Source organism: Ixodes scapularis, unplaced genomic scaffold (genome assembly GCF_016920785.2).
Source record: "Ixodes scapularis isolate PalLabHiFi unplaced genomic scaffold, ASM1692078v2 PGA_scaffold2__306_contigs__length_199485367, whole genome shotgun sequence".
Classification (NCBI taxonomy): domain Eukaryota; kingdom Metazoa; phylum Arthropoda; class Arachnida; order Ixodida; family Ixodidae; genus Ixodes; species Ixodes scapularis.
The window spans coordinates 128304701-128316802 of NW_024609857.1; the positions used below are offsets into that span (position 1 = coordinate 128304701).

At 45.1% G+C, this 12102-nt stretch overlaps 1 protein-coding gene across 1 annotated transcript in view; it reads left to right on the top strand.

Annotated features, from left to right (window-relative positions):
• LOC8053231 (sodium-dependent multivitamin transporter-like) overlaps positions 1-12102 on the top strand; it is a 132118-nt gene that overhangs the window by 62956 nt on the left and 57060 nt on the right. The window contains exons 8-9 of the mRNA XM_040212947.2: positions 254-340; positions 7038-7204. Coding sequence (XP_040068881.2) covers positions 254-340; positions 7038-7204 — 254 coding nt within the window. The remainder of the gene's footprint in view (positions 1-253; positions 341-7037; positions 7205-12102) is intronic.

Sequence of the window (12102 nt, forward strand, 5' to 3'; positions counted from 1 at the left end):
GCTCATCACACTCATTAATCTAAAGTCAAAAGGCGACCATCAAGAATACTTAAATAAAAAAACTGTATGCGAGTCGAGAGTAAACAGTGAAAACCGGCCATAACCATTTTCTGTTTCCAAATATATCCAAATTTGCAGCTTTAAGCATTTGTTTTGTATGCCTCACAAACGAACACCTTGTAGGATGTTACGAATGTTTCTAACTGCCAAATACTTCATATACCCTTTCGGGACGTCCCTTTGCACGTCCCAGGCAGCGAACAGTCTCGTAGGCGCAATGCTAGGACCGCTTCTCGCCATCTTCTTCCTCGGAGTCTTCTTCCCCATCTGCAAGAAAAAGGTAGCTTGTTTTCATTTTCTCGCTTTATTCATTATTTAATATGAGTATCACTGTTAAGTTTGTAGAAATCCTGCTTATTAGTTAAGGTGATTTTTGTTAGGAAAGTTTATCTTTCCACAGTTTCTTCGGCATTGTTTTTTTTTTTTTTAACCTCTTATGTTTGTGTCGGCGGGGCCAGAGCGGCCGCAATGCGGCAGCGCTTCCCCCGCGGTCGTTAAGAAGCCGTTGGAGACGTCCCCCGGCGATTTTTTGTGGGTACTTTGCTGTGGGGAAGCAGACGATTTGGAATGAGATATCTTCTTTTCACGTGCTTAGGGCGTTCTAGCATATTTAAAAACTCTGTTTCTGGATGTTTGACTAAACACGGTCGCTTTTACAGATAATTAATTGGGTTAATATATTTAATACCCTCGGCTCAGCGCACCGTGGCGATTGGTGAGCGGAATAGGGACAGTCCCTTTCACATAAGTTTGGGATACAAATTTTTACCCGGGAATTGACCCAGTCCCAAAAAAAAACTATAATTCACGTTGTGAAATACAATCCAGATTCCAAATGCTAACAGCGCAACGTGGCGAGTTGTCAGCAGAATACGAACAATCCCTTTAAGATAAGTTTGGGAAACCAATTTTACCCGGGATTGACCCAGTTTCGCAAAAAACCTATAATTCACGAATACGAAATCAAAACCATTAATCTAGTACGTTCTTGAAAACCTGAGAAATAGCCGCAATGTGAAGAGCGCACGCTCATTGCTTCTGTGCTTCTGAAAGTCGTCGTCTGCTTCCCCCACAACAAACTACAAAAAAAAAATCGCCGGGGGACTTTTCCGACCTCAACTCCCCTTCTTTTTTTTTTTTCCAACAAATTTTCCGGGGGCCCCTTCCCAGTTTTCTTCTCACCCCCTCTTCTCTCTCTCTATTCCTCCTCCCCTTCCTTCTTCCCTCCTCTCCGATCCTCCTCTCCCTCTTTCTTTCCTCCTCTTCCTCGAGCGGAGTGCGACGCCAGACGAATCAGTACCCGCCTCGGGTAGGGTGCCTACATGTTTTCGCTCCGTTTTAGGGTGGCGCCAACTTCTTGTTTCCCTTTCCCAGATCCTCTCCCACCTCCATTTTTTCCCACATCTTAGTTCGCTAAACGTACACAACGTTGAGTTTCTGTAGTCTCGGCACACCGGCAACACTGTGAGGCCACTTCCGTGTCCGTTCATAAGAGGAATCGGAGGCTCAGCGGGATGGCGGCACTTGTGGCTGTCGCTCTCTTTATTCGGATGCTTCATATTTTGAAGTTGCGAGCAGGAAGTGTGCGTTGCTTTTATCGAAACGCGAGTCCCCGCGACAAAATGGAACGCCACAGACCGGCATTGAACGCCGAACCCTCGCCGTCGGAACGGGAGCGGTGAGCGCTCCCTAGCCCTAACGAGGATTAGCGGCGTAGTCCGAGCGCACGACCGGCGAGTGTGACAAAATGGTCGACGAAAACAGCGGAGGTTGCCATGGTAAGGAGGTAGGCAACACTGGTTTGTCGGCAACAGGTACCACAAACGTTGTCGCCACCCTAAACAGCGGAGCGGCGGAAACATGTAGGCACCCTAGTCTCGGGTATTGGGAGTCTGCTCGGACCGGGACCGAAAGAGCCCGCGCTTGGAGATGCCTGTAGCTTTTAGCCGAATGTGCCTGTATATAGAGGGTTTTGCCGCTTAGTGTAAAATTGTCACTTTTTACCCGATGTAATAATTTAGCTGTTGGCGCCAGCGAGTCTGCATAAAATGCAGGGGTTGACTCTAGAAAGAATTTGGATTTGGCGGTTAAAGCGCCAGGCTGACAGCTCACCGACCATTGGAGAACAGTGTACCACGTGGGAGGAGTGAAATTCGAAGGGATTGGTCGGTCCTTGAGGGGAAAGGAGGCCCCTACGGGTCTACAAAAGGATCCCCGAGAGGATTCTGGAGGATTGGCTTCGATTCGATTTTGGGAGACTGGGAGCAAAAGTACAAGGTTTAATTTTGGGATTTTATTTCACTGCTGAGTTGTTTTGTTTCATAATAAACGTGGCCACACTGGCCACTGTACAGCCAACCAACGTCGCAATGTGTTCAGCGGGATCGAACAACTTTTAGTATTTTTTTTTTATTATTATCAACTTCCCGGGGGCTGTCATTCGGCGAGCACCATCATCGGTCGTCGCCATCCGGACCAGGACGCGCCCACCCCCACACCAGGAGGTCCAAAGGAAGTTGACTATCATTCTCATTAAAGAGGATCCTCCCATAATCATCACAAATTAAAAAAAAAGTATTGATGATGTTTTCTCCCCGAAGTTTGGATGTTCTTTTCCGAAGCTATCTTGAAATAAAAGATAAAAGTGCGGACATTGAGGCTTTTCCCTGAGCTTTTTATTTAACATGCCCAATTGCACTAAAGATGGGCACGAGACAGAAGAAAAAAAAAAAACGGGGATGTGTCTGCAGTGCTTTGCAGCGGATTACGTCGAAATCTTTTAGCTTTTTTATGTTGCTTCTGTGAAGGACATATGTCTATTTCGCTGACTAAATTGAGACGCATCTGGTTCCCACACCCTACCATTGGTCGTGGCAGAAAGAGCCTCCTTTGCTTGTCTATCCCTAGCAAGAACGCTCTTCAACCTTCTCCGGCGTCGATCATTGACACGGCGAACAAGCTGAGCTCAGTGGGTCGTCGCTTCTTTTCAGCTTTCATCAAGCGTATGTCTCCTATCGTTTGTACTGATGGATGGGTGCTATAGGCCGTAGCTTGAGCCAACGAGCCTCGAAACGTTTACACCCCTCCGCTTTAAATCTTGCTATAAATTCCGCCTGTTTTTCAATCATTTACCCACCGATTTGGCATGTCATCACGCTTCTCTTGACCTTCTCTACCAATCTACAAACCACCTTTTTATGATTGTAATCCTTGACTCCTCCGTTCTTTCATCGTCTCCAGTAAATCCCAACGCTCCCGCCAAATTCGGTATTCTTTTAGGGAGAGAAGGCGAAGCCCCCAACACTTCCAAACCATATGTTCCAGAGTCACGCTGTAACTATGACACATGGCACATATATGTATATCTCTTAAAATTCAGCACAATATGTCTTTGTCCCCATCCGGGCTATCAGGTCCGGATGGGGTGACGAGCTTCGTTGTGGGAAGCTTGGTGGGTCTTGCCAGAGACGAAGTAGCTTCCTTTGGCCGTCGACGACTAATTCAGCTGAACTTGTACTTACTTTTCCATAAACAATCTCGTACTTTTGTAGCGAATGAAAATACATAAACGAAACAATACCGCAAAAGGGTAACTTCCCCCATACGGGGTTGGGAAGGAGGTGCTCGGGTGTTAGCTTATCCAAGCTCGGGAGTTCGCTGGCTCGTGGGATTACGTCCGAATTACGGGCACAAAAGTCCCTCGGATTACCACGACCTGCCACGATTCCGGAGCTTTAGCTCTCGAGCTCTAACGAAAACTCAAATCACTTGCTGCGCTTCCCCTCAAAATCGCTCGTCGGCCCATCCGCTTTTAATGGACCCGAGAATCCTGGACGTGTTGTCGGACAGGCGTTTCCCACTGGCCGAAAGGCCACAACCAATCGGCTCACCGTGAGACCCCGCGGTCTGCGTATATCTCACCGCCAAAGGCCAGGCGGGTTCGGATATAAGCACACTACATCAGACGAGTCAGACAGCTGACCCCGGTGTGGATAGCGCCGACCAACTGAGTTATCCCGTCATTCATTCTGCCAGACGCGGTCTAACGTTGCCATTCTGCCGTGAACCCCATCACGCGGGCGAGAAAGACTACACCGATGTAAACGGTGCCAGCTAGAAACACCGGGTTCTCCCGGTCCGAAACGCACGTTCGATGCTTTCGGCAGAAAACGCGCGTTCCAAACCTCGAGTCATAAAGTACGCCTGTCTCTCGAGGTCGCCCATCACGGGAAGCAGTTACGCCAGCGCCTTCCCACCAGCCAAGTCCCTGTGGTTCTAACGACCCACCCGCGGAGCCCTTGTCGGTCTTTACAGAGCTACTCTGGCGTTGTTTTCTTTTTTTTTTATATTTCACGATTTTTTTCTTAAATGTGCTAAACGCGCTAACAAACATCGCTGAAATAGTACTCCAAATATTGGGCCAAGTATGTTTCTTGCGAAGGTATTCAATGCGCAATTTTGATCTTCCCCGTGGGGTAACACTGCTGTTACCCCACATTGCACGAGCGCTTACAACCTCACATGTTTCGATCTAAAAAAGTTTCTTGTTGGAGCTTAATAACAGTTGCTTCTCGACGTTGTTGTCCGCAAGATGAACAAGTGAAGACGAGGGTAGGGCTTTTGGAACGTCAGCCTTGAAAACTACAAGTCCTTCTTCGTAAAGGTTGGATTCGCTGTTCAGTTTGAAGGTGAGGGACAAAAGGAGAAGGAATCGAGGTTAATTCTTGCGCATTATTTAAGTGACAAATGTTCAGAATACAAGGGCGCGTTTTATGTCTGGCAACATGTTATTTTGTTGTAACTGTACGTCTCGTTTTGGAAGTTTAATGATGGCTGCAGTCGGCCTTAGATTTCTGGGTGTATGAGGATTCGTGGAAGCAAAGAAAGCAGCTGAGTTTGAAACACCTCTCTTTCTGTGTCTTTTCCATCAACTAAATGTTCCGCTTTTTGAACTGCAGTCTCTGGCACCCAAAAGAGAATCAATGTTCACTAGCTCTCCTCCACCCGACGTTTACCAAGCAAGAACCACATGAAATAAACCGTAAGATAAGTAACCAAAAAGTTAACGAGATCTTGCTCTCCGTAAAACTATTTTTTATACTTTTGGAATGTCCTTTTTAAAAATAAAATAAACTACCCCACTGGACAAAAAAAAAAGGACACAGTTCCTTTTTTCATTCCAGTAAAAATGTAACGAGTTCTCGTTCCAGTTCCACCGATGCAAAATGGAACGGTTCCTTCTTTCCTCCTAAAAGGAACGCGTTCCGGAATGCCTTTGTGCAGGTATATTTGAATGTTGGTTTTGGCATCATTTTCACTTGCCGACTGCACAATACCTATTCCGAATTGCGTCATACTACATAGCATACCTTAAAGGCTAAAGACTGGCGATTCTGAAAAAAAAGGTTAGTTGGGGTAGCTCAAAAAAGCGCCGGACAACCCCTTTAAATGGATACTGAATCGAAACTTAAAATGTACAAGAAATATAAAGAAATGAATCGAATACGATCTGCTAAACCTGTAATTGATAATCGGATAGTTGTCTTTTAAGGGGATGACTAGAGTTTTGGTTCTAAATGACGGGATTTTGATGAGTGCTTGAAAATCAGCCATCGAAGTGAGCGTACTTCTTGTTGTGGTGCTGCTCTTACTGACATGATGTTCCCTACTGAAAAATATTATATGAATTTATTTCTGATATGCTTATTGGACACCTTTTTCATACCAGAACTTATTATTTCATATCAGTCTCAAATGCCGCATTATCAGTTACACTAGGCTAGGTGGCGCTAGGTACCGCCCAATCATGTGCTACAAAAAATATTTTTATTTTCTGACGCAATCATGTAGATATAAGAAGGACACGGACAGAGCAGCGCTCTGTCCGTGTCCTTTTTTACCCTGTCTGTCGTTTTTTGCGCTGTTTTAACCTTTTAAGTATGTAGATACGGTACGCATACAACTAGCATCAGCTGAACATATACATTGAGAGCATACACATACACGGCACAACAAACATGAATACAACAGCACACCCAATAACTACTGAGCTCTGCGTTTCCGCCTTTTATACAGGTCGTTTTGTAAGTACGGAGTTTTTCGGTGATCACCTAAGCAATCAATAATATTCTCAGCATGTTCGATTTTTTTCAGTAATGTCATACCTCTGGGAGTATTTTGAACGGCTCAGGGGATGAATCTCTTAATAAAAAGTAAACGCGCTCATGCCGTAATTATTTGAAAGCCAGTAAATCAAGCCGCTCCACTGCGGTTCCAAGCCACGTGTTTGCTTTCCCGCTCGGCACGTCGTATACTGAAAATAAACTACATGAATTTATTTTTGATATGTTTATTGGACACATTCATATCAGTTGGCATATGTTGCACATCAGTTCTTATATGTCGCATATCAGTTTTTGGGGTGTTTCATATCAGTTTCGTATATCGCATGTAAGTTTTTTTTTTATATTTCGTATCAGTATAGTATGTCGCATATCAGTTTTTGGATATTTCATATCAGTTCTTATATATATTCATATAATTTTTTTCAATAGGGTCACGACATTCCATCGAAGCTTCACAGACGTGCACGAGGTGGTTTTTAGTTACCGTTTTATTAAATCTAAAATGCATGATCTTGCTTTATCATATGTAACATTGATATTGGTAAAGTCTAACTTTAACCCGGTTCATGTTGAGCAAAGAGATGATCACCAGAATTTGGTTTCCGTACCCCTTTAACACTCCCATTCTCGTCTGAAACTAATAATCTTTACTTGGACCAAGGAGTGTTCAGGTGTACGAGAAAAACCTAGTACACCGATTACATAAAGGGTCCCCGTGAATTATCAAACACGTGTTCCTTTCTGATGTCCCAAACGAACACCCAAGTTCCAGTGGCCTAAACGAACATGCGACACAATTACACACAAAACTACACGTGTCCATCAAAATTAATGAACATCTCTCGCTTCCAGGGCGTGACGGCAGGCGCCATGGTTGGACTGTTCCTGGCTTCGTGGCACGCCCTGGGCTCCATATCATACCCCCGGGCATCTTACGGACTGCCGACTTCAACTACTGGCTGTATGGATTTCAACCAGACGCTAACTTCGGGATCTTTCGAAGCACCACCCATACCCGAGTAACGCGTTTCGATTGTTTCTCGATGAACAGCAGTGTTATACTCTGTTCACCCATAGAGGGGCGATGCAATGATATTTTCACCTTGCGCAAATACCGCTTAGAACGAATACCTGACGTTAATGACTTTTAAAACACGCGTTCGTTGTTCACCACACGCAATGGAAGTCGCGGAAAACATTATAAAAAACCGAGAAGCGTTCAGCCCCTCACCTTGCAGCCAAAAGAAGCCTCGGCCACGTGATCTGGAGATAATTATATGGCGCCAATGTTAATTATATTTACGCGAGGGGTTGGCAAAGCACAGGACACGCTCCGAGTTTAAGGCATTGTTAGGGTTCGGTAATTGTCGTCATTGCAGCGATTGGACACTACGCGAATGCTTGTCGAGCTATAGATTATCACGAACCCCAGTCGAGTGCTCACGCAATGCTCGGGTCAGCCTATGAGCCGTATTCAAATACCGTCACTGGGGGATGCTGCGACTCCACAGGTACGTCATCCAGTTTTGCGAAGGAGAAATTGAAGGATAACGCTCGCTTTTTTGTCTTTGAAATTACAACGCAACAGTGGAGTGTTTTGGTGAGTGGCGTTGCCTGCGAGGATACTTGGGTCCCACTAGTGCCAGTAAGCTCGTGTAAAGTGAAAAACATTTCAAGCGAATATCGTTGCATGGCCCCTTTAAGTTGACACTGCAGTCAAAGCTACAAGAGCGAGCTAGCACGCGCTGCTTGTTTTGAGACGTGCGTTTCTAGCGCGAGCGATCGTTCTGCGGAAGAACGCTTCAAATCAAAGACCTCGAGCTCTCGTGATTGGGGCATTGACCGCCGTTTCAACATAAAAAAACACTGAAAAGAAAAAATATATTTTTTAACAGTCTACAAAAAATGAAAGCCGTTTACAATTCCCTGTAACGCCGGTTGGAGCGCAGCTCTTGAGGAGGATGGAAGCGTACTGAGGGACAGGTGACTCCTTAAGGTCACGTGACCTCATGGGAGGTCGGGTGACGTCAAGGGGGTCATGTGACCTCGGGGGAGGGGGGTCACGTGACCTCAGAGGGTCATGTTACCTCAGGAGAATCACATGACCTCAGGGGGTCACGTGACCTCAGGGGGTTCACGTGACCTCAGGGGGTTCACGTGACTCCAGGGAGTCACGTGACCTCAGTGGGGTCACGTGACCTTAGGGGGTCATGTGTCCTCAGGGGCCACGTGACCTTAGGGGTCACGTGACCTTGACGATGACGATTTGATGACATCATCAGTGACGTCACTGATGACGTCATCAGTGATGATGACGATGACGATGCGCATGTCAATGACGGCATCAGTGATGATGTTGATGACGATGCGGATTCCAATGACGTCATCAGTGACGTCACTGATGACGTCATCAGTGATGATGACGATGACGATGCGGATGACGATGACGTCCTCAGGTTGCATGCAACCTGGATTGCATGCAACAGATTGCATACAACTCGTTGTATGCCAGTTGCATGCAACAGGTTGCATGCAACTCCCGAAGGAACCCGAGGTCCTCTCGAAGGAACCCGAGGTCCTCCCGAAGGAACCCGAAGTCCTCCCGAGGTCCTACCGAAAAAACCCAAGGTCCTCCCGAAGAGACCCGAGGTCCTCCCGAAGGACCTCGGGTTCCTTCGGGACGACCTCGGGCTCCTTCGGGAGTCCTCGGATCCCTTCGGAAAAATTAACCCATAATGCACCGCGCGGTTACGCCGACGGCGACGCCTTCGGGAGTTGCATGCAACAGGTTGCATGCAACTCCCGAAGGAACCCGAGGTCCTCCCGAGGTCCTACCGAAGGACCTCGGGTTCCTTCGGGACGACCTCGGGTTCCTTCGGGTTCCTTCGACAGCGACGGCGACGGCGACTCCGCTCAAGCCGCAAACGGCCACCTAAGAGCTGCGCTCTAAAAATAATTTTACGCGAAAAAAAATGTAGAGCAATATTGACGGCGCGAGAGGCGATGTAGTTACCTCCTTTCCGCTTGTTTATTCTCTCGGCATTTCGGGCGCGTGGAGAAGAGGTGGCTCGGCTTACCCATCACGTCACGGTGGAGATAGTGCATGACCACCTCGTTGAAGTGGAAAGAGTATATGACCGTTCCGTGACGTCATGGACTTTGCGCGCAGAGTTTAAAGTAAATCTAAAGCCGTCAATATTGCTAAAAAATAAAAACTTTTTCGCGTGAAATTTATTTTTTGACACGCCTGTTTCAACCATAGAGTTATTACTCTAGAGTCTAGAGGATCAGCTTTTTATTTATTTTATTTATTTACAATACTGTGAACCTTACGGTCAACACAGGAGAGAAAAATAAGTTATACAAGCCAAGCAAAATGCATTCACACTCAAGTGAGCACTTATGCACATGCAGTGGTGCGTCACACCCTGCACATCTGAAGATGTATTCCGCACACATACATTATTCAGTTAAAAATTCGCGCAATGATAATTCAAATGACTTGAGATTAGAGCAGCTGACGACTTCGTTTGGCAGAGCGTTCCACTCTACTATTGTCCTACAAAAGAAAGAATACTTAAATACATCATTTTCGTATTGATACGGAGCAATCGCCCTGACGTTGCTAGTCCTTTGGGAACGAGACGTTGAAGGCCGCAAGCAAAGCTGCGGATCTAGCTTTGTCATTCCAGTCATTATGGAAAAGAGTTCTTTTAACCTTGATATTTTCCGTCGCTTTGCCAGCGAGTCAAGCTGCGCCTCTTGTCTCATTGAAGAAACAGATTCTGTACGTTTATATCTGGAGAAGATAAATCGAAGAGCCAGATTTTGTATTCTTTCAATTTGTGATTCGTGGCATTTTCTATACGGGTCCCATACAGTGCATGCATATTCTAACAATGGGCGAACATAACACATGTACGCAAGTTGTCGAACATCACTATTGGCATGCCTAAGTTGTCTTCTGAGGAATAATAACTTTTTGTAGGCCTTTGAACAAACGTAATCTACATGACTGTTCCATCGCATGGTAGAACTAAAAATAACACCTAAATATTTAAATTCGTCCACCTTTCGCAGTTGCACGCCACCTATGTTATAGGAATGTTCTAAAATGTTTCGTTTGTTTGTAATGCTGCAGAATACTGTTTTATCAAAGTTAATTACCATACCCCACCTTTCACACCACAAGTAAAGTTTTTCTAGAGAGGCATTAAGCAAGTCTTGGTCTTCGACTGTACGCACTTTTGAAAACAACATGCAGTCATCCGCAAATAGCTTTACCTGGACAGCTGGCGGCATATCATCTGCAATATCATTTATATACAGTAAAAACAAAAGTGGACCTAATACCGACCCTTGTGGCACACCTGAAAACACTGCAAGGCGGGTAGAGCATGCATCATTGCAGTAGACATACTGTGTTCTGTTAGTTAGGTAAGACCGGACCCACGACACTATATTGCTGTTTAGACCCACAAGGTGAAGCTTTTCAATTAATTTGTTATGAGGCACGCGGTCGAACGCTTTTGAAAAATCCATGAACACAACGTCAACCTGACCCCGCTCATTTACAACAGATGAGAACTCATGCGCACACTCAATTAATTGTGTGACCGTCGATAGACCCCGTCTAAAACCGTGCTGATGTTTGTATATTAAGTTGTTTTCTTCTAAGTACTGAGTGACATGATTTGAAATAATGCGTTCCAGCAGTTTGCAGCAAGTCGACGTTAATGATATAGGACGGTAATTTTGGACTGTCATTTTGTTTCCAGATTTGTGAATGGGTAAAATTTTACCACACAACCAGTCTGCTGGCAATTTGGATTGTTGGAGAGAGGCTTGAAATATTATGAAAAGATATCGGGACACCCACTCAGCATATCTTTTCAGAAATGCATTTGAAATGTCGTCTGGCCCCGATGCCTTTTTTACATCAATATTCAAAAGCAAATTAAGTATACCACTTTCCGAGACAACGAAATCTGACATACAAGGTTCATCAGAGCTGCTGACGTGGTCTACCGGCGGGTCACTCGAGACTGTAAAGACTGACTGAAAATACGTGTTAAATTCCTCTGCCACTTTAATGGGACATGATACAACCTCATCGCTTACCATCACTTCTGTTATTACTTCTTTTTTCGAAGAGAAAAACCGCCAGAATTTTTGCGGAGATTCCAGCAAGAAACGAGAGAGCACATTGCCACAGTAATTTTCCCTAGCTTGGGAAATAAGATTCTTCAATTGTCGCCCCAAATTTGCAATGTCTGAGGAATTTTGTTTTGCTTTCCTTTTGCGCTTGATCTTTCGCTTTATTTGCAAAATTTCTCTTGTTACCCATGGGTGATGTCGTTGTGCTCTCACGCCCCTTGTCGGAACAAAGTGATATGTACAGTAGGAAACAATACTCTTAAATGTTTTCCATAATTCGGTAACATCACTTAACTGACTAAAATGGTCAAAATGTTCATCTAAATAATCGAGGATGGACACATCATCAGCATTTTGAAAATCTCTGACAGTACGTTCGTGACGAGCATTATCGGCAGCTGTTTTATGTAGTTCTAAGTCAAGAAACACCATTTTATGATCTGACACTCCGTCGAGCACATGTGCTTTATCCGCTTCCACTATGTTGCTAACAAAAAGTAAGTCCAGAATCGATTGGCTCGTATCTGTTACTCTTGTCGGGCTGTCCACTAACTGTTGAAGATTAAAACTGAGTGCTATATCTAACAAAAGCTCGGAGGACGCGATTTCATTTTTACCTGGTTTTTGCTTTGCCCAATCAATATCAGCAAGATTGAAGTCTCCAGTCAAAATAATTTTAGTTTTGTCATTGAAGCGCAACGCCATGTAATCATACAATTCTTCTAAAAACCTCGGGGCGGTGTTTGGTGGCCTATATACA